The sequence below is a fragment of the Lissotriton vulgaris genome, chromosome 7 (assembly GCF_964263255.1).
Source record: "Lissotriton vulgaris chromosome 7, aLisVul1.2, whole genome shotgun sequence".
In the NCBI taxonomy this organism is placed as follows: Eukaryota; Metazoa; Chordata; class Amphibia; order Caudata; family Salamandridae; genus Lissotriton; species Lissotriton vulgaris.
The window spans coordinates 717,769,612-717,793,001 of NC_141695.1; the positions used below are offsets into that span (position 1 = coordinate 717,769,612).

The 23,390-nt window shown below is 48.2% G+C and overlaps 1 protein-coding gene across 2 annotated transcripts in view; it reads left to right on the forward strand.

Moving 5' to 3' along the window:
• The window catches only part of AMZ2 (archaelysin family metallopeptidase 2), a 574,400-nt gene extending 565,576 nt beyond the window's left edge, over positions 1 to 8,824 (forward strand). For both annotated transcript variants that reach the window (XM_086930947.1, XM_086930948.1), the window contains 2 exons: positions 3,848 to 4,024; positions 6,668 to 8,824. In XM_086930947.1, the coding sequence (XP_086787073.1) occupies positions 3,848 to 4,024; positions 6,668 to 6,814 (324 nt within the window). In that variant the 3' untranslated portion in view covers positions 6,815 to 8,824. The remainder of the gene's footprint in view (positions 1 to 3,847; positions 4,025 to 6,667) is intronic.
• The last annotated feature ends 14,566 nt before the right edge of the window (positions 8,825 to 23,390 follow it).

Sequence of the window (23,390 nt, forward strand, 5' to 3'; positions counted from 1 at the left end):
CGGAAGACCCGCTTATTACGTTCAAACAGGCAGACAAAGGGGGCGCCACAGTGCTTATGAATACTAAAGACTACGAGTTGGAATGCACCAGACAACTAAGCGACAATAGATACTACACGCCCATCGCTAATGACCCAACCATGCGCCTGCAAACCACGATAACAAGCTTGGTTACGAGCGCAGAGTGCGACCAATGGATCACCAGAAAAGAGGCAGACTTCCTGGTCAAGAAGGAGCCAAGGGTACCATATTTCTATATCTTACCCAAGATCCATAAAGCAACAAGACCGGTACCAGGAAGACCCATTGTCTCAGGGATAGACTCTGTCTTGGAGCCCCTCTCTCAATTTTGCGACCACTTCCTCCAACCCCTTGTAAAAAGCCTTCCCTCTTACGTCCAGGATACCACAGACGTACTACGCATTCTGGACAACATCCAGAATATAGGAGAAATTAATCTCTTGATTACCCTAGATGTAGAGGCCCTCTACACGAACATTCCTCAGAGGGCCACTCTAGAGGTGATTGAGGAAAGACTGGGCCTGGAAGTGTGGAACTCAAACACTCCACAGACTTTCATTATGGAGTGTGCCACCCTAGCACTGACTGAAAATTACTTCGAATACAGAGGCAAATACTACCACCAGACCCAAGGCACATCTATGGGCAGTACTTTTGCCCCTTCGGTGGCCTGTCTGAATATGGCCAAGTTTGAGGGAGTGCATATACACCATGAGACCAATCCTTTCAGGGACAACATCAAGTTGTGGAAGCGCTTCATTGATGACATTCTGATTCTGTGGAAAGGCCCACCCACGTCACATGAAGCCTTCCTAGTTTGGGTCAACTCACTAAACCCTCACTTACATTTCACCATGGCCTCCTCACCTAAGGAGATCGCCTTCCTTGATTTAACAATAAGACTGGAAGAAGGGGCCATAAGCACGACCATGTACCGCAAACCCACTGACCGCAATAGTCTTTTACACTTTAAGAGTCACCATCCGAGGGCTCTACGTACTAATCTACCCTTCGGCCAATTTCTACGGATAAGACGTAACTGTAGTAAGGTGTCTGATTACAAAAAGGAATCTGCAATCCTCTCGAGGAACCTACTTGACAGGGGCTACCCAAGACGCGATGTCCTAAAAGCTAGGAAACGCGCTAGGAACAACAACAGGGAAGCCCTTCTAGAAAGGCAGGAAAGAGTCCCGGTGGAGAATCAACCAATCACATGTGTCACAACATACACTACTCTATCCACCAAAATCAGAAACACTATCAGACGTCACTGGGATATCCTCAACACTGGGGACATGTCCCTAGAAGAACCAAGGTTCGCCTTCAAGAGATCTCAAAACCTGAAGGATATCCTAATCAGCACTAGACCTAAGTGTATCAGAAAAGAAACCCAACACACCTTGTGGCATCTACCCCCGGTTACGGGCCACTATCCTTGTGGTATGTGTGGTGTTTGTAGATACACCTTGACACTCAAGACCATCCAGCTCTCTGAGACCTTCAAGTGGGAGATCAGAAACCACACTAATTGCAATACATCACACTGTATATATATGCTCAAGTGCCCATGTGACCTACTATACATCGGGATGACAACCCGTCCCGTAAAAACCAGAATCATTGAACACCACAGCAACTTTCGCTGCAAGAAGACTCATACCAAGATGTGCAAACATTTTGTAGAACAAAATCATGATGAAGATTCTATGAGATGGGTGGTACTAGAAACCAGCCTCAATTGCCAGAGTAATGCTCTTTTCCGGAAGGAACAGAGATGGATCCATCGACTGTCCTCAGACAAACAGGGGCTTAACGAAGATATTCCGTGGCACTCACTTTAAACTGTCCAGCTCCCTATACTGCACCATGGGTAACCTATTATTGTGCACACTGTTCGCACCCCTGACAGGGCCCACCACAAGAGTATAAACATCATTTTCAATTATTTCCCATTGCTGGTACCACACACTACATACCGTGACCCACATGCCATACACGGCTCTCTGTACGTAGGCATACCACATTACAACACTTCGCCACTTCCTAAGCTCATTCCTGACACTGTATGTTCAGGACGGCTACTGTGCCCATCACAACATGGCCGCCGTGCATTTAACACACCAGACCGGGCGATTTTCGAATAGGCTCTACACATAAATCGGCAGGGATAATTCTATGACTACACAGGACGTCTCCTGTCCCCTGGACTCCCCCGCTCCGTGATAAATAGAGTTAAGATCAGGGACAACAAATTTTAATCAACTAGCGCTAAGCGCACCATCTAACCACCTTAAGATGGCCGCCATAAAACCTTCCTAAACCACGTGACCTGACAGAGGAGGCGGAGACGCGTTGCCACACGCCGACCTGTCAGTGTGGTTTAAATGGCCCCGTCCGCCGAGCTCACACATCTACTCGAGCTCGGCGGAGAAGGGTAGGTCTAACAGCGCGACACAGGAGCATGGAGGTGAGTCCATTTAGGCGGAAAACTAGCGGAGGGCGAAAATATGGAGGACTTTAGCCTTTCAGCCTAAACACTTCATGTAGATGTACTAATACTAGTTTTAGCAGTAACCCACAGGCGTAATTTTATGCTCTACCTCCAGCTAAACCCTTGGGCTCATCCCTGATGTTTTGTCCCGCCGACCCCTCATGTGGCACATAGTCCTTGACCATTAGGTAAGTGGGGTACGTGGGCCTCCCCAACCTAGAGCTCATTTGGTCACAGTGTGTGTGTGTTTTACATAAAGCCACAGGATATTACAAACGGTGCCTGTTACACTAAACCTGCTCATTTTACACCAAAGGAGCAGGGTATTTCACCTAAGCTGCTGCATTTTTACCCTTCTTAACTACTTTTAAACCATTGTTTTTAGCCAGCACCCTACCACAACCCTCCTCACTGACTCAGCAGTTGTGTGTGCTCTCCACTTTGCACTTTGCACACGCAATTTACAAGGCATGCAGTGGTTGTGTTCATTGTCACACAGCACCAACAGCATGCCACTTTGTTGACACGCCCTGGCGTTGACGTGACTTGTAGTTTTGAAATGCAGATTTGTATTTAATAATTGTTTCCTTTCTCTCTGTATATAGGCATAGGAGAACCCACAGAGGTAACATAAACCACACACATGACACTAGCATGTTTCCCTTCACTTTGTTAAGGTCCTGATGAATCGCGGGTGACTATACCCACAGCGAGAAACATGTCGACCATCTTCACTCTTAGTCTCATCTAGGGTCACCCGACCTAACTTGCTGACACCTAGTGAGCTAACCCCACTTTTTAACTGCAGCCAGGGGACCCCCAGAATAAATTGAATTCCGGTACCCCTTGCTACATTTTAATATCCCTCACACCATTACACCTTGCCCTGCCCACACACCCTCACCTCACCATAAGGCTGTTGGATAAAAAGATCTCCGCCAAAGAGCCCCTCTTTGAGGTGAGCCCGTCGGGGATTGCACCGCCTCCCCGACGAGGAGCAACCGCCTATGATGAAGCATGACATCCTTCGGGGTGTGTGAGGCAACTACATCCAACAAAATGGATGCCCCAGGGTGTTACTCTAGCACCTTTGGTCACGCCAGTTAATTCTCCCCTAACTCTCCATAGGAACAGTTCAGCAACCCCCTTTTGTATTCCTAGTGCTAGATACGGACACAAGCTGTTACTGGACCTTCCACCACTCTGTGTGGTAAATCGTGTCCGTTGATCAAATGATCAACTGTCTTACCTCCCTCTTTTTGATATAGATTTCAAAAATTGCCATAGGCTAGTTAAGCCAATAACAGTCATGCAGCGCTCATGTTTTTTTTTCAGACACTGACCCATGAAATCGGGCACATTTTTGGGCTACGTCACTGTCAGTGGCTGCAGTGTGTGATGCAGGGGTCCAATCACCTACAGGAGTCAGATCGCCGCCCCCTCGAACTCTGCCCTATCTGTTTACGCAAACTGCAGAGTGCTGTCGGCTTCAACATTGCTGAAAGATATAAGGTACGAAATACCCTGTACGATATAAATCAGACAAGGAGGAACAGCATAATGTCTTGGACTGTTATTTGCATTTGTTATTTTTCTTAATATTTCTGCTATTTTTCTTAATGATTTGGAAATGATCTCTTGTGTTACATCTTCTTGCAAAGCTTCCTCTCACTAACTTACAAAGGTATTTTCATTTTCCTAAAGTAGTTTCACTTCACTCCATGACAAATCTGAACTACTGAATAATGTGGAATTTAAAAAATGACTTATTTCCACAGAAAAATTATTTACTACATTCCATGGAACAGTCTCTGAATTTCTGAAGATCTTTACAAGTCGTTGCTATTGTCTTTTGCGTACTAGGTTTACATTTTTGCAGCACAAAACACATTTAGACACACAAGGGGAGTAAAATTGAAACATGTAGTAGTTTGGCTCTGTATGTTTACTGAGATTTCAAGAATGTGGTGCAAGATGGCAAATGGAAAGAGGATGCACATATGTGTTACTGTGTTAGTAATTGTATACCTGAGGAGGAAAGATGGTTCTTCCTTTTAAAGAAAATACTGTTGATATCGGTACTTTTAGAAGTCAATACAAGTTCAATTTGAGCTAAAGTATAAGTGTACGTTGAAACAATTGTCAGTCAAAACATTTTAAAAGCAAAAATATCATTGAGTACCAAAGGTGAACTTTAAGGTCTCAATTCAAGAGCCTTTTATACAGATGCATAAGGATCGAGTGGTTTTGAGGAAGCTGCACCAGAGCTGTCTGTACACACTAGGTGCAAGTAGGGCTCTGATGTTTTACACTGATAGGCTAAAATGTTTTAGAAACTCAGATGAGGTCTTCGTTTCAATTGCTAGATAACAGAAGTACAGTCATATTTTCTATAGTAAATATTATAGGCTGGACTGTGAATTGTATCCTCATATATTATTCATTTGCTCACAAGAAACTATGGATGAGACCAAGTTCACATCTTACACAGAAAAAGTTGCAGAGCTTGCTTTCATTGGTAGCAGAGTCATGAGTGCACAGGTTCACTGAACATTACTGAGGGATAATTCGCACTAGACAAGAAAGAGAATTCTGACTGACAATATAAAGAAACGTATGTGTTACTGCTTAGCTGAATTCTGTGAAGGTAGAGATGTGCAACTGAAACACTTCACCTGGCCAATAGTCTTTCAGCTACTAACACAATACAAGATTTTCTAATGCTTCTTCTGCTTTCCCAGTGAGAAGGAAGGTAGCAACTCGGCTTGCTAGTTGCATGTTCGTTAAACATCATTTATTGATTTACACATTAGAACTATCTTAATGGAAAATAGTCTAAGCTGATGTCTAGGTAGTGGGGTGACTTTTGGGATTCGTGTCAATGCGATAATGGAACATTATGGCCACGTATATGGCCGATACCCACAATTATGTAATCAAGTTGATTTTTTGATCCCAAACATGGCAGGTTAGGATTATAAATAGTATGTGAATTGCAGAATATCTTTACAAGGAAATAAAGCATTGCATTTCATAGATCATAATTCAGTGTTTTGGGAAGTGGATCAGTAATAATTGAGTTTTAGCCATTTATTGATAGATGAAAAATAGTATGAGTCCATATCTCATCAGAGAGTGTATTGTGAACCTTCAGGTGGCCCCAGAAAAAGACTGACAAGATCATTTGTAATCAACATCTTTTACAGTAAGAACCCATTGCTCTTTCAGCAACAAACTATACAACTCACTTTTTCAGGAAGAAGGTGGAACAACAGAGAGAGCGACAGACCTCACTTAACATTTTCAAATAAATGTGTGTTTCCCCTTAGTACCATTCTTCGGTGCCAAACAGGGCTCGGTGCATGTCAACTGGAGCTATACACAGAACCACATGATAATTGGGTCCCTTTAAAATCTTAGATTGTGAGCAGGCACTCAGATTTTCTTGCATGAGTGTCATAACCCGCCCAACCCCACACTGTAGATGCACTGTTATAACCTGTGCTGCTTATAGTTTTGATTCAGTTTGAGGTGGCCAGGAGAGGCATGTATCTCAGATGCTGCTGTAATCACAATACCTAAACGTTGCCTATCCTTTCATGAGGAGGTGAAAATGTGGCTCTTGAAGCTCCAAGCTTTTAGTAACCACCTACTGGCGCGCTACACATTACTCGAGTCCTCTCAAGTAGATAAAGTAACTTGCAGTAACCACTGTTTCCAATAATTCAACTCCAAAGAGGGATGAACAGTAAAAATTGTTACTAAGCCAAAATTGATCATTTTCGACCACATTCACAATTAGAACGTCTCTTCACCATATACTGCCATGGCTCCGTTTTGAATGGATAGCTGTGATTCTTCGTTGTGAATAGGCTAACTGGTACTCTCCATCCTCGAAGGCCTACCATAGCACTCAGTTTAACAACAGACCCAAATGGCGCAAAAGTAATGACTGGACTGGCACAACATTCTGTTATAAACCTATTGCCCTGAATTTCTGTATCTGAGTTCCATTACTTTTTTTAAGCTGGTTCAGAGCAGGTTTTCTTGCTTGTAATGTCCAGATATTGATTTGTGATTCCAGGTCACTAATTCCAAGTTTGTCTGTATATATTTATGTACATGTATACATATATATGTGTTTATTTTTTGCAGGCATTGCTACACTGGATCGATGATGGAAATGCCGAAACAAATCAAGAGATTTGTGGTGGAGCTGAAAGATGTTCACAAAAACCAGTGGAAGAATTCCAGGAGCATCGTAACTGGCTCCTGAAGTGCCTTGCTCTGTTACAAACCTAATATACAGAATGTGATTTGACAGCTGAAATCTGATACATTTCAACAGGCCGCTCTGAGGCAAAGTTTCAAAGTAATCTGAGTGGTGAAAAAAGCACTAATGTTTTTTTAAAAAAAATATTTGTGCTCAACTCTGGTGCATTCTGCGAAGTGTATAACTATGTGTTTGAGGTATCAAAAAAATGTGCCTGTTCAGTGATTCTGTAATAAGACATGCAAGTCGTCCTTAGAAAATGATGGCAACTGTTACAAATTTGATAATTAGTTCTCTTTAAAACCTGACGAGCCTGATCCTACACTTTGCTTATATCCACAACTAACATTTACATTTGGAACCATCATTGTAAAGATTTTGAAGTGATGAGGCCCAAAGATTCTGTCTTTGATATCGGTCCATATGCATCCATTTCTGATGTGGACCTCTCGGACATTGGTCCTAGAAATAATCATCTATCCCAGTGGCAGCAATCCTTGAAGCAGTCTCCTTTCATATGCCCTAAAATGATTTTCCATAGGTTGCCCTTCTAAGCAGATTGAATGCACATGAACGGGGATCATTCATGAAACATCTAAAACTTGGTTCCGTTTAAACATTTTGAATGTGAGTGTTTTATAGCAAGCACTGATGCTTTGTTTTGTTCATTGAAAAGCTAAAGGTCTGTCTAGGGTGACTCGCCCCTGAACAGGAAATGGAAACCTGCAGGCAGTTACAGATCCACTTTACAAAGGAGTATAGATATAACACGCAAATCGTCCACTTACAAAGGGGGACAACTGTGGCCATGACAAACTAACATTTGGTAATTTTCTGGTTTAAATGTCCAATTTCTCTTATTGTATTTGTTGTTTACTGTTAGCTCTGCTTCTCTTGAAGATTTCACTGCACTGCCCATTGCACCACTAGAGGGCAGACTAGACCTTGTGTATAGTTACAGCAGATGTGGCATTACAGGAGAATGTTGAAGTCAGACCTTGACATAATCTAACGTGAGACCCATGCCAGAGACTACCTGAATCCTAGACTATAGTGATCCGCTCTGTGGGAAGACAGCTGATCCATGCGTTTGCTGCAGTGGTGGTCATTTCTACATACACTCTGACCAAGGTCTTGTTCCCAAGACCATTGGCAACCAGGTTGCAGAGAGGCTATCAACAGAGAAAGTAGAAACATGTTTTCAAGGTTCTCATCGCAATTAGTTTCTCCTGTATATCACCAAAAACCTGCATTTTTCCCTGGGTTCAAACTTTACATGTTGACTTATTATATGGAAAAGCCATAAACTGCTATGAGAATGCACATGATAAAATACCACTCTCTAAACAACTGGCACCGTCATGACCCTCTCAGGCACAAGGTGTATTTTGGAGGATTCAAAGAAAAGAGGCTAATGCGGGCAGGGTATGGAATGAGTTAGGAGAAGAGATAGACTTAGTATAACAATCTAAATAGATTTTCAACAACAAGCCTACTCTCATTTTGGGGAAATGATTAAAATACTATCTGTTCATGGGGTGACCACAGTTTTTCCAATTGGCGGACAGGTAATCCATCATAAATGTGGCTTATCAACCTTGTTACAATTTCAGTAGCCCTTGTCGTACTTCCAACGGAACAGCCGCCAACTCAAGGGTGGAGTTCTTTGTCTATCAAACTCTAAATAAATCCTTAAATAATTTCCTTATAGCTATATTTCATGCAGATTGTTTCATCTGGCTATTTTGAAAACTTGATATGGTTTCATCGTTCATTGACTAAGGCTGGATATGCCTGGGCCTACCAACAAAACAGCTGCTTCTGCATAGGCACATGCCTAAACCCTTGTTGCAGTATTCACTTTTAATTTTTTTACCTTCACTTAATGTGGCTGGCTTGTTTGTTTAACTTTGGAAGCCAGCAAACTGGCTTCTGTGGCTGGTAGCTGCTTTGGTGATGTTCATTTTGTGATTGTGCGATTAGATTGGTCTAATAGTTAGTGCACCTTATTCTTTTAAATATATACATTCAAAATGAAAGTTGATGGTGATTTCTTTTTATAAAAAAATAACAATCTGCGGGTGATTGCAAATGAATGTCCGCTAACTGTACATAAGAATTATTATGAATAATGCATGTTATATATATTTGTGTATTTGCAGATTATGCTTGATGAATGTTAGTGGAATTTCCTAATAGAAGTATTGTGGTATTCCATTAAAGAAAATGTCACTAGCCCCTCTGCTGTGCACTAACTTGTAGTCATAGTCAAGTATATTTTCACACACCATTTTATAGTCGTCCTACTGTGTTTTAAAAAAAAAAATTCATTACAAAGTGTAGGTAGAATCTAGAGCAGTGTTGTAAACATTCATAGTGTAGCGGGACTACCGGTACAGTATGGATATCCCGCTAGTCGTGGCCTGATTGCTGCAGTACAATGATTATACTCATGGTGAAGGTAGGGGCTGAAGACCCCATACAGTTTATGCCCCTGTATTATATAGCCTCTGGCCACGCTTGGCCAGAGGATGTTACAGAGTGTATATCCGGGGCAGTGACCTACCGCGGGGAGGTCTGGGTGGAACACTGCATCCCTTCCCAACTTGGCTTTGCTTAACTCTGGGGTGTGCCTTCTAACATAGCCTCGTCTGCTTCCACTTCAGCTCCCGTTGGCCCAGAAGGTCTACCTTCTGAAACCATGAGATGTTCCTGACGATTTTCTTGCTGCCTTTGCGTGTAGTGACCATGGTACCATTGACACGAATCATGGTCCACACTCCAGGTTCGAAGGATGTCCTGAACTTCCGCTTCCATCCAGCTTTTCAGTCTTTAATTATCTCCTTGTCACTTGGAGAGATCAGCTGGGTTGCGGCTTGCCGCTTCAGGCTTGTGTACATGTTGTTCTGCATATGCCCGGTTTGGGTGCTCACAATGTCATTAGGTGATGGAGTCCAGCCTGGGTGGACCAGGATGGTGTCACCTCTGGGTCCTTTGAGCATCAGAGACCACGGAGGGCATTGTATGGTGCAATTCAGTGTTCCCCAATACTCTTTTTTTTTTTTGCAAATGTTTTTATTGGTTTTTCAGGTTAAACATATCGCATCAGAGGCAACAATACTTATAATCTCCAGTATTTGCTGTCTACATCCATTTTAGTAGGTTGACATAACTTATACCAATACATCACAGTCATTACTTCCTCATTACCAGAAGCAGGCAACCCCTCGCATCGTATAGACTTATCTGTCCTCCTTCGCACGCTGTGTCATGTTCTGACATCTTGTGCTGCTTAGTTTTCGTTGAAGAGGTCTTCCATCCACCACAGACGCTGTTACTGTTTGAATTCTTGTTGTTCATCTCCATGTGCTCTGGAACATTATACAACTATGCGAGAATTGCCCCCCCACCCCCCAACCCCGTCCCCCCACATCCACCCCCCTCCCTGCTGCCGGGTCCATAAAAAGAGCAAAGGATAAAAGATATAAAGGTCTGGGTCACGTATCCCCTATGGTGGGTCGTCTTGTGTCCCTTCATCCAGAACGGGAGCCTCCCTCCGCTCTATGGGCTCTGACTCAGAGCTGCCCTGTGTCGATTGAGTGTCCTGTCCCACCAACTCTTGGAACATCACCCCCAAGCCAGCAGGACCTCGGGTAGTTTGCCATCCCTCCTAGTGTTGCGCATGTGTCCTTCCTCAGCCAATGCCCATTCCCGGAGGTCTGCCCTCCATTTCAACAACGTCGGGCCCTGTGGGGACAACCAGTGGTTTGCAATACGACGCCGGGCTGTGACCAGGCCTAACATTAGGAATCGCCTGCTTACTTTTCGTTTGGGATCCCAAGGGATCAAGCCCAGGAGGCAAGCGCGCGGGTCCATGTCCACTATCCACCCCGTCACCCTTGCCAGAACCTCCAAAACTAAAACCCAGTACGACTGGAGCACGGGACATGCCCAGACCATGCGTATAAAATCCGCTTGTGCACTACGACATCTTGGACAGTGGGAGTCTCTGGCACTATCAATGGCCTGAAGCCGTTTTGGCGAGAGGTACGTCAGGTGTATGATATGATATCATACTGGATTTGCTTAAAGCGGTTGCTCACTGACACCTTCCTCACACTTTCGTGTACTTTTTCCCGCTCTCGGGGGGTAATCTCCTGCAGACACTCCTGCTGCCATTTGTCCTCCACCGCCAGGGGCCGCATCTTTTTGTCCTCCTGCAGTGCCCTGTGTAAGTGAGTCACAAACGTACGCCCGCCCGCCATCGCCAACATAGTAACCAGAGTGCGGGTGTGCTCTGGAGCCTCTGGAAACAATGGCCAGAGTTGTTGTGCTGTCGCCGCTAGTTTAGCGTAGTGGAGGAATTGTCCCGGACCCAGCTCAAAGCAGGACACATGCCTCCTGATAGGTAATAAATCTACCGTCTGGGTAGAGGTCTGCCAACTTCAGGCAGCCCTCCTCCTTACACTTGTCCATGTACATGACTTGTTCAATTTGGCCAAAGGGTGGCAGTAACCAAAGATCCATGTCAGGGACGAACGGTCTGTCGCGGATCAGGCGCCGTACTACTCGGTCCCATATCGAGGCCACCAACCGCGCTTGCGGAGGGCCCAGGTCTCGTCATCCTCCCGCTGCCAGAGCAGCGCTCCTAACTGTCGACTCCCATAAGTACCGGCCATCAGGGACTTCTCCCAAGAGGGGTCCGTATCCAGCCACGCGATAGCATGTTGTAATTGTGATGCAAAATAATAAAGTTGCAGGTCCGGGACTTCCAGACCTCCAGCTCCCCATCTGCGGTTTAGGACCTCTAGACTCACCCTACACCACTTCCCGTTCCACAATAGGAGAACTAGTAAGGAATCCAGGTCACGGAAGACCTGGTGCCGCAGCTCATAGAAGGACCCTTGCATTGTGTACAGACAGCGCGGGAAGACCGCCCTTTTGATTAAGGCGATCTTCCCCATCAGGGAAAGCTTAAGGGTATTCCAAAAGGCGATACTCCCCTTCAGACCCTGGATTATCCTACCCATATTGTGTTGGAAGAAGGTGGACAGGTCCCGTCCGATCCAGATCCCCAGTTAGCGAAGTGTATCTTCCACCCACAGGAGTCCTATCTCCGGGCATTGGACCCCCTCCCAGTCCGACCTCTCCCAGATCGCGTAGAGCTGAGATTTTGCGCTATTCACCACAAGACCCGGAAGCCGCCGCATACTGCGACAAAGCGGCCATTAAGGCCGGCAAAGACTGCTTAGGCTGTTTTAAATATATCAGAGCGTCGTCCGCATACAGGGACACCACGAGCTCCATATCCCCCACTCGGATGCCCTGACCCTCCAGTACCTTGCGGAGATGACATGCCAGCGGTTCTATTGCCAGGACAAATAGTAAGGGCGAGAGCGGGCATCCCTGACGTGTCCTCTTTGTTTTAGGTATTTCGTCGGACACATAACGCCCCGTGCGGATCCTGGCCACTGGTCAGGTGTAAAGCAGTTGCATCCACTTTACGAACCCCTCCCCCAATCCCATTTTCAAAAGCACCCTCCATAGGTACGTCCATCGGATTGAGTCGAACGCTTGTTCGATATCGAGAAATACTAGAGTGTTCTGTTGGGCATGTCCACCCAAGGCCTGCATGACATGGGCCAGGCGACGAATATTCCATAACGTATTCCTGCCCGGAATAAAACCCGATTGGTCCTCGTGGACCAGTCGCCTAAGATAGGGGAGGAGTTTACTGGCCAACACCTGACTGATAATTTTCAAGTTCACGTTTTATTAACACTATATCTCGTTGTAAAAGTATTCGTTGTAAAAACATGCGTTGTAAAAGTATTTGCGTTGTAAAAAATGCGTTGTATTGGAATGCTTTGTAGTAGTATGCGTTGTAACGTCATACATCCCGTCTGAGCATACCCTGCCACACTTATGGCGGCCAAAAGCGGTACAAAAGGGGGTGGTGATGGACGGAGCATCTGAATCAATCAAACACTCACACCCAGTCAAAAGATCTGGGTTTAATCCATCACCGTTCTTTAGCCCACTCTGCCACCCCAGTTCAGACATGGCTATATGCAAATCAGTCTGACCCTGTGCCTCATGGGAACAGTCCAGCCCGAACTGCCAAGCCATGTCTTCCCTGGACCGGAAACAAGCTTCCGAGGACCAGTTTCTGGCATTCCAGCCGTCTTCAGCCCGGCTTGCTTGAATCCAGTGGCAAAGTGAGCAAGGGACTCACGTCGGAGCATACACTGCCACACTTACGGCGGCCAAAAGCGGTACAAAAGGGGGTGGTGATGGACGGAGCATCTGAATCAATCAAACACTCACACCCAGTCAAAAGATCTGGGTTTAATCCATCACCGTTCTTTAGCCCACTCTGCCACCCCAGTTCAGACATGGCTATATGCAAATCAGTCTGACCCTGTGCCTCATGGGAACAGTCCAGCCCGAACTGCCAAGCCATGTCTTCCCTGGACCGGAAACAAGCTTCCGAGGACCAGTTTCTGGCATTCCAGCCGTCTTCAGCCCGGCTTGCTTGAATCCAGTGGCAAAGTGAGCAAGGGACTCACGTCGGAGCATACACTGCCACACTTATGGCGGCCAAAAGCGGTACAAAAGGGGGTGGTGATGGACAGAGCATCTGAATCAATCAAACACTCACACCCAGTCAAAAGATCTGGGTTTAATCCATCACCGTTCTTTAGCCCATCCTGCCACCCCAGTTCAGACATGGCTATATGCAAATCAGTCTGACCCTATGCCTCATGGTAACAGTCCAGCCCGAACTGCCAAGCCATGTCTTTCCTGGACCAGAAACAAGCTTCAGAGGACCGGTTTCTGGCATTCCAGCCGTCTTCAGCCCGGCTTGCTTGAATCCAGTGGCAAAGTGAGCAAGGGACTCACGTCTGAGCATACCCTGCCACACTTATGGCGGCCAAAAGCGGTATAAAAAGGGGTGGTGATGGGCGGAGCATCTGAATCAATCAAACACTCACACCCAGTCAAAAGATCTGGGTTTAATCCATCACCGTTCTTTAGCCCACTCTGCCACCCCAGTTCAGACATGGCTATATGCAAATCAGTGTACATTTGCGAAAGTTATAACTATTGGCATTGTAAATGACAAAGCTATTAATTTAGCTATTTTCAAAACCAACACATAAATAAAACAAGCATTAGAAATGCAATAGGTCTCGCAGCATTAGAGTTAGTGCTTTTAGAATTGTTAATGGTTTTTTTTGTAAATCTTTAGCATGAGGTTGAGGGTGAGTGAGGGTGAGTGAGGGTGAGTGAGGGTGAGTGAGGGTGAGTGAGGGTGGGTGAGTGTGAGTGTGAGTGAGGGTGAGTGGGGGTGAGTGTGGGTGAGTGTGGGTGAGTGTGGGTGAGGGTGAGGGATTGAGGGTGAGGGGTTGAGGGTGAGTGAGGGTGAGGGGTTGAGGGTGAGTGAGGGTGAGGGGTTGAGGGTGAATGAGGGTGAGGGAGGGTGAGGGGTTGAGGGTGAGGGGTTGAGGGTGAGTGGGGGTGAGTGAGGGTGAGGGGTTGAGGGTGAGTGAGGGTGAAGGTGAGTGAGGGTGAAGGTGAGTGAGGGTGAGTGAGGGTGAGTGAGGGTGAGTGTGGGTGAGTGTGGGTGAGTGTGGGTGAGTGAGGGTGAGGGATTGAGGGTGAGGGGTTGAGGGTGGGTGAGGGGTTGAGGGTGAGTGAGGGTGAGTGAGGGTGAGGGGTTGAGGGTGAGGGGTTGAGGGTGAGTGGGGGTGAGTGGGGGTGAGGGGTTGAGGGTGGGTGAGGGGTTGAGGGTGAGTGAGGATGAGGGGTTGAGGGTGGGTGAGGGTGAGTGAGGGTGAGTGTGAGGGTGAGTGAAGGTGGGTGAGGGTGAGGGGTTGAGGGTGAGGCGTTGAGGGTGAGTGAGGGTGAGGGGTTGAGGGTGAGTGAAGGTGAGGGTGAGTGAAGGTGAGGGTGAGTGAGGGTGAGGGGTTGAGGGTGAGTGAGGGGTTGAGGGTGAGTGAGGATGAGTGAGAGTGAGGGTGAGTGAGGGGTTGAGGGTGAGGGGTTGAGGGTGAGTGAGGGTGAGGTGTTGAGGGTGAGTGAGGGTGAGGGTGAGGGGTTGAGGGTGAGTGAGGGTGAGGGTAGGTGAGGGGTTGAGGGTGAGTGAGGGGTTGAGGGTGAGTGAGGGTGAGGGTGAGTGAGGGTGAGGGTGAGTGTGGGTGAGGGTGAGTGTGGGTGAGGGTGAGTGAGGGTGAGGGGTTGAGGGTGAGTGAGGGTGAGTGAGGGTGAGTGAGGGTGAGTGTGAGTGAGGGGTTGAGGGTGAGTGAGGGTGAGTGAGGGTGAGGGGTTGAGGGTGAGTGAGGATGAGTGAGAGTGAGGGTGAGTGAGGGGTTGAGGGTGAGGGGTTGAGGGTGAGTGAGGGTGAGGGGTTGAGGGTGAGTGAGGGTGAGGTGTTGAGGGTGAGTGAGGGTGAGGTGTTGAGGGTGAGTGAGGGTGAGGGTGAGGGGTTGAGGGTGAGTGAGGGTGAGGGTAGGTGAGGGGTTGAGGGTGAGTGAGGGTGAGTGAGGGGTTGAGGGTGAGTGAGGGTGAGGGTGAGTGAGGGTGAGTGTGGGTGAGGGTGAGTGAGGGTGAGGGGTTGAGGGTGAGTGAGGGTGAGTGAGGGTGAGTGTGAGTGAGGGGTTGAGGGTGAGTGAGGGTGAGTGTGGGTGAGGGTGAGTGAGCTACATCTAATGACTTCAGAGGACTGCTTATAGACTGTTTAAATTACAACCATTGTCGATAGTAAGTACTATTGACCCTGATAACGAAAACACACAACACCAGCTGTCACGGCAGACTGAAACACCCCTCTAACGCACGCTGGTTAATAAAACGAGGCACAACACCGAGGAATATTGACCAGATCACTAATAAGATTGGAGCGCCAATTGATTTTGAACCAAATCAATAGGAGATTAACACAATATTTGTAAAGCAGTGGAATGTGGTGGGGACGTGGCGCAAACAATAAGTGCAGCTAGATCATATACTCAAATACATCCAAGATAGGGTGTTAACGAATAGCGGGTAATTTAACTGAGTGATGCGGCTTCGCACTATGTCCTCAAAGTAAAATGGAGATTATCCTCAAAGTAAAATGGAGATTAGCAAGCTGGACAATCTGGAGGGTTACTTACATGCCGCTGGTACCAAAAGTGTCTGCCCGCTTCCCTCGATGTGTACACGGGCTTGTCTTGGCCGATTATTTTTAAATAGGTAAGCCAGAGCGCGCCAAACCAGATTGCTCGGTATTTCCGGGTCACGTGATCAGGGCATTCAAGTCTACGCAGTGCCAGACTCTATGGTGCGTGCGTGCTGGTACAGCAGGCAACACTAGAATGCTGACCCTTAAAAACAAATCAGAAGGCGCTTCGTGAAATCGGCGACACAATAATCTTCGGCACAATAGTAAAAGCAAGCACCAGTAGAGGCGTGTTTGGAAACCGAAGACTGGGTAAGGGGAGAGATGCATGGATTGGAGAGATGCAGGCTGTACTATGCAGCCCCATTAACGATCCCGCCCAAGCAACCATTTTGTATTTATTTACCTGGACAGCCGCAGTGGCGGACTGAGGAACGCTCGCGATATTTACAGGCAGCGCTACTGGATATGGAGCCTGCGTGTAGAAATAATTGGAAACAAGGCTAGCGGCAGGCAGGCAGGGGAGGAGAGGAGGAGGGGGGAGGAGAGTAGGGGAGGCACGGCCTAGCGGCCGTGCAATCAAGTAGTGAGGGGGCGGAGCTGGGGGAGGCTGTGGAAGAGAGTAGGCAAGGCGACACGGCGGGAGGGGGCGGAGCGGGTAAACAAAGACGGACATGCACGCGCCCGTGACTTTTAAGGTCAATGCGCATGCGCATAAGCTTAATGCGCATGCGCATTGACCTTAAAAGTCACGGGCACTGCAAGGAATCGCCACGATTCCTTGCAGTGTGGATAAAGAGTGGATAACTCGCAATACTCTCGCCTTGCTCGATGCGCATGCGCATCGACAGGCGAGACCTAAAAATTGGCATTTACAAGACCAATAGCTCAAACTTTCATAATGCGAGACCTATTGCATTGCAAATGCTTGTTTTACATATATGTGTTGTTTACTTTTTTCTCCTTTCTACTGCACCTCTGTTTTCCTAGTTTATTAAAGGCGAGTTGTTTTGTGCTATTTGTCAAACATGTTCACATATACAATTGGCTGCAGAGATCCCCACGTATGAATATACCACTGTCTATATACTGTTGATGAGACATCGTCGTGCTTACTTAACTTAAATTAAGAATTAAAAAGCTGGCAGCACGCACGCGTTTAAGGCACTAGATATACAGTAACGTCTTCAATGGGCTAGTTATTCCATTCCTTTCCTTGGTATCGCTGATGGAATAACGTGGTGGTGGGGTCTGCGGGCAGGGAATTAAAAATGACAGAAACATGTTTGTTGTTGCGTACCAGGAAGCGGCTGCAAAAGGTTAAAAGAATAATCAAATCATTAGTGCACAGGGGCTTCTTAAAGGATTAACATTTTCGAACGTATTACAGGAAACCGAAGTAAGCCTGTTCCAGGTAAGTTTAATTAAAAACGTTATCCATCTGGCAAGATGATGCAGCACGGGGTTAAGGAAAGATGGGATTGGTTTAAATATGTTTTTAATTGTGTATGTCTCCTGTGACTCGCTTAAAAAACACTGCGCACGCGACAGCCTTTTCAGCCGCTTTATACAGCCTCAGTCAAGCTAGGCGCTGAAAGAATAGTCACTCCCTCACATTTATGCCACATCCATTTGAAACTCGCGTGTGACGACGAAACTTACCAGCTGCTTGCAAGCCCATCCACATAACGTGCGCACTACTCTCACACACCGTCTACATGCTTCTACTATTTAACATTTTACTTCGGCATCAAACACAACTAAAAATAAAGTGGTTTGAAAAACACGAAGACAAGGCACATGGCACTAAGGAGAGCTGCCAACCAATAAAAAGTTGTCACAGACTGCTGAGCTTGTTGGAGCCCCATGTGTTCAATCTGTAAATGGTATCTTCTAGACTGTCTCAGAACCAGATGTAAACCGAAAGGTTCTACTGAGTTCCTCTATGTGTAGTGAGCCACCAGGGCCTCCCCTGCTGTAGCTCACTGCCCCGGATATACACCCGGTAACATCCTCTGGCCAGGTGTGGCCAGACCTTATATTACAAGCATTTGCAATAAAATAGGTCTCGCATTATGAAAGTTTGAGCTATTGGTCTTGTAAATGGCAATTTTTTTATTTATGTGTTGGTTTTGAAAGTAGCTAAATTAATAGCTTTGTCGTTTACAATGCCAATAGTTATAACTTTCGCAAATGTGACACCTATAGCATTTGTAATGCAACATGTTGTATTTACGTGACTTAGATGTATTGATATTACAAATAACAATGGCTTTTAATTTTTTTAAATAATTAATACTTAAATAAAAGTGATTGTAATTTATAATGGCAATAGCTTAAACTTTTGTAAATAACTTTTGTGAAGATTATGTCCGACCCCCACTCCTATTGCTAAGAACCTTGGAGTACAAATTGACCCTGCCCTTTCTTTCGACCCCCAGGTAAATAGGACAGTGTCAACTTGTTGTGGCACCATTAGAATCTTAAAGAAAATTGCCCCTTACTTGTCCTTGGCAGCCCGGAAACAAGCAACAGTTGGCCTAGTACTATCGAGGCTAGATTATTGTAATGCCCTTTATGGTGGCATCAATAACGGCTCCATCCATCGCCTCCAAATGGTGCAAAATTCGGCAGCCAGATTGGTTCTAAGCCTTCCTAGAAGAACGTCTGCAACAATGGCCAGAAGGGACCTTCACTGGCTTCCGATTCCGTATAGGATCTCTTTCAAAATTCTCTGTCTGGCCCATGGTGCTATCCATGGCTCAGGATCTGAAGGCATTAGATCTCTTTTGTGTGCCTACACCCCCATCAGAACGCTTCGTTCATCTTCGAAGAACAGGCTTGTGGTCCCTAGGTTTGCTAAGGTTAGATGGGGAGGTAGAGCCTTTTCCACCTTGGCTCCCAAATTATGAAACTCCCTCCCCCTTGAGCTTACCAGTCAATCCTCCTTAGCAACATTTAAAAAACTTCTTAAGACCTGGCTTTTTTCTCAAGCATATTAGATTCTTGCTCTCCCAATGGCCTTGTGGTCTAGTTATCTGGAGTCTGGACTTTCATGTCTGTCTGTATTGCGCCTTGATGCCCCTTGGGGCTAAGTTTTGCGCGGTATAAAAATGTCATTCATTCATTCATTCATGTTCAATGTATTTTATTGTGATGAAAATCCAAGAAAGGAAGTGAAATATTAACATCTTTTTGTGACATTTGTAATAAAGCTTGAAACATTGACAGAACATAATTGAACCAGTTGTTGTTGAATGGTTGCACAGATTGATGCTGTGATGGCGCAGTGATGTTGTGGTGGCGCTGAGTGATGCTGGGGTTGCGCTGAGTGATGTTGTGGTGGTGCTGAGTGATGCTGTGGTGGTGCTGAGTGATGCTGTGGTGGTGCTGAGTGATGCTGTGGTGGTGCTGTGGTGGTGCTGAGTGGTGCTGTGGTGGTGCTGAGTGGTGCTGTGTTTGTGCTGAGTGATGCTGTGGTGGTGCTGAGTGGTGCTGTGGTGGTGCTGAGTGATAATGTGGTGGTGCTGAGTGGTGCTGTGGTGGTGCTGTGGTAGTGCTGAGTGGTGCTGTGGTGATGCTGAGTGGTGCTGTGGTGGTGCTGAGTGGTGGTGCTGAGTGATGCTGTGGAGGTGCTGAGTGATGCTGTGGTGGTGCTGAGTGGTGCGGTGGTGGTGCTGAGTGATGCTGTGGTGGTGCTGAGTGGTGCTGTGGTGGTGCTGAGTGGTGCTGTGGTGGTGCTGAGTGATGCTGTGGTGGTGCGGAGTGGTGCTGTGGTGGTGCTGAGTGGTGCTGTGGTGGTGCTGAGTGGTGGTGCTGAGTGGTGCTGTGGTGGTGCTGAGTGATGCTGTGGTGGTGCTGTGGTGGTGCTGAGTGATGCTGTGGTGGTACTGGGTGATGCTGTGGTGGTGCTGAGTGGTGCTGTGGTGGTGCTGTGGTGGTGCTGAGTGGTGGTGTGGTGATGCTGAGTGATGCTGTGGTGGTGCTGGGTGGTGCTGTGGTGGTGCTGAGTGATGCTGTGGTGGTGCTGAGTGATGCTGTGGTAGTGCTGAGGTGGTGCTGAGTGGTGCTGTGGTGGTGCTGAGTGATAATGTGGTATTGCTGAGTGATAAAGTGGTGGTGCTGAGTGGTGCTGTCGTGTTGCTGAGTGATGCTGTGGTGGTTCTGAGTTATGCTGTGGTGCTGCTGAGTGATGCTGTGGTGCTGCTGAGTGGTGCTGTGGTGGTGCTGAGTGATAATGTGGTGGTGCTGAGTGGTGCTGTGGTGGTGCTGAGTGGTGATGTGTTTGTGCTGAGTGATGCTGTGGTGGTGCTGAGTGGTGCTGTGGTGGTGCTGAGTGGTGCTGTGGTGGTGCTGAGTGATAATGTGGTGGTGCTGAGTGGTGCTGTGGTGGTGCTGAGTGGTGCTGAGTGGTGCTGTGGTGGTGCTGAGTGGTGCTGTGGTGATGCTGAGTGGTGCTGTGGTGGTGCTGAGTGGTGGTGCTGAGTGATGCTGTGGAGGTGCTGAGTGATGCTGTGGTGGTGCTGAGTGGAGCGGTGGTGGTGCTGTGGTTTTGCTGAGTGGTGCTGTGGTGGTGCTGAGTGATGCTGTGGTTGTGCTGAGTGGTGCTGTGGTGGTGCTGTGGTGGTGCTGAGTGGTGCTGTGGTGGTGCTGGGTGATGCTGTGGTGGTGCTGAGTGGTGCTGTGGTGGTGCTGAGTGATGCTGTGGTGGTACTGGGTGATGCTGTGGTGGTGCTGAGTGGTGCTGTGGTGTTGCTGAGTGATGCTGTGGTGGTGCTGAGTGGTGGTGTGGTGATGCTGTGGTGGTGCTGGGTGGTGCTGTGGTGGTGCTGAGTGATGCTGTGGTGGTGCTGAGTGATGCTGTGGTAGTGCTGAAGTGGTGCTGTGGTGGTGCTGAGTGATAATGTGGTATTGCTGAGTGATAATGTGGTGGTGCTGAGTGGTGCTGTGGTGTTGCTGAGTGATGCTGTGGTGGTGCTGAGTGATGCTGTGGTGGTTCTGAGTGATGCTGTGGTGCTGCTGAGTGATGCTGTGGTGCTGCTGAGTGGTGCTGTGGTGGTGCTGAGTGATAATGTGGTGGTGCTAAGTGATAATGTGGTGGTGCTGAGTGGTGCTGTGGTGGTGTGGAGTGATACTGGGGTGGTGCTGAGTGATACTGGGGTGGTGCTGAGTGATACTGGGGTGGTGCTGAGTGATACTGGGGTGGTGCTGAGTGATGATGAGGGTGGGTGAGGGAGGTGAGGGTGTGTGAGGGTGAGGGTGTGTGAGGGTGGGTGAGGGTGAGGGGGTGGGTGAGGGGTGGGGCAGTTTAGAGGTGTGAGGGTGTGAGGGTGACAGGGTGTGAGGGAGGGCGAGGGGATGTGAGGATGAGGGGGTGTGAGAGTGAGGGGGTGTGAGGGTGAGGGTGAGGGTGAGAGGGTGTGTGAGGGTAAGAGGGTGGGTGAGGGTGAGAGGGTAAATGAGGGTGGGTGAGGGTGAGGGGGTGAAAGGGTGTGAGGGTGAGTGAGGGTGTGTGAGGGTAAGGGGGTGAGGGGATGTGAGGGCAAGGGGGAGTGAGGGTGCGTGGGGGTGAGGATGAGGGGGTGTGAGGGTGAGGGGGTGTGAGGGTGAGGATGAGGGGTGTGAGGGTGAGGGGGTGTGAGGGTGAGAGGGTGTGTGAGAGAGGGTGTGTGAGGGTAAGAGGGTGTATGAGGGTAAGAGGGTATGAGGGTGAGAGGGTGTGTGAGGGTGAGAGGGTAAGTGAGGGTGAGAGGGTGTGCGAGGGTGAGAGGGTGTGCAAGGGTGAGAGGGAGTGTGAGGGTGAGAGGGTAAGTGAGGGTGAGTGGGTGTGTGAGGGGTGAGAGGTTGTGTGAGGGTGAGAGGGTAAGAGCGTGTATGAGGGTGAGAGGGTGTGTGAGGGTGAGAGGGTAAGTGAGGGTGAGAGGGTGGGTGAGGGGGTGTGAGGGTGAGAGGGTGAGAGAGGGTGAGGGTGTGTGAGGGTGAGGGTAAGGGTGAGGGGTTGTGAGAGTGAGGGGGTTTGTGTGGGGTGTGAGGGTATGTAGGGGTGTGAAGGGTTGTGAGGGTGAGGGTGTACGAGGGTAAGGGGGGTGAAGGGGTGTGAGGATGAGGGGGTGTGAGGGTGAGAGGGTGTGTGAGGGTTAGAGGGTGTATGAGGGTTAGAGGGTGTATGAGGGCCAGAGGGTGTGTGAGGGTGAGAGGGTGTGTGAGGGTGAGAGGGTGTATGAGGGTGAGAGGGTGTGTGAGGGTGAGGGGGTTTGTGTGGGGTGTGAGGGTATGTAGGGGTGTGAAGGGTTGTGAGGGTGAGGGTGTACGAGGGTAAGGGGGGTGAGGGGGTGTGAGGATGAGGGGGTGTGAGGGTGAGAGGGTGTGTGAGGGTTAGAGGGTGTATGAGGGCCAGAGGGTGTATGAGGGCCAGAGGGTGTGTGAGGGTGAGAGGGTGTGTGAGGGTGAGAGGGTGTATGAGGGTGAGAGGGTGTGTGAGGGTGAGAGGGTGTGTGAGGGTGGGAGGGTAAGTGAGGGTGAGAGGGTGGGTGAGGGTGAGAGGTTGTGTGAGGGTGAGAGTGTGTGTGAGGGTGAGAGAAGGTGAGGGTGAGGGGGTGTGAGGGTAAGGGTGAGGGGGTGTGAGGGTAAGGGTGAGGGTGATGGGGTGTGTGAGGGGGCGTGGGGGGGGTGAGGGGTGAGGGTAAGGGGGTGAGGGGATGTGGGGGTGAGGGGATGTGGGGGCGAGGCGGTGTGAGGGGGTGTGAGGGTGAGGGTGAGGGGGTGAGAGGGTGTATGAGGGTGAGAGGGTGTATGAGTGTGAGAGGGTGTGTGAGTATGAGAGGGTGTGTGAGGGGTGAGAGGGTGTGTGAGGGTGAGAGGGTAAGTGAGGGTGAGAGGGTGGGTGAGGGGTGAAAGGTTGTGTGAGGGTGAGTGGGTGTGTGAGGGGTGAAAGGATGTGTGAGGGTGTGAGGGTGAGAGGGGGTGTGAGGGTGAGAGTGTGTGTGAGGGTGAGGTGGTGTGAGGGTTGAGGGTAAGGGTGAGGGGGTGTGAGGGTGAGGGTGTGTGTGAGGGGTGTGGGGGTTTGAGGGTGTGTGGGTGTGAGGGTTTTATGTGGAACTTCGTCAGTTACAAATGGAGGCTTTGCAGAGTGTGCACATTTTCGTGCACTAAACCATGCCAAGGTGTGGAGGCGTAGGCGTTTACAGGATAGAGTCAGGAAAGCAGGCCGTGTAAACACCCACAATGTGCATGAACATTTTCAATTTCTTTCCCTCGGTTTCACATATTTTTAAATGTATACTGTGCTGATCCAAGTGTAAAAAGTGCTGAACAGCGAAAAGTTCGGGTGAAATCCCCGCGTTTTTTAGAAAGTTATGGAGTGGAAGGAAATATTGACTTTCGATGGTAATGAGGAAGGAAAAAAGCGTTGTTTTACATGTAACCTACGCGCACACCTACAC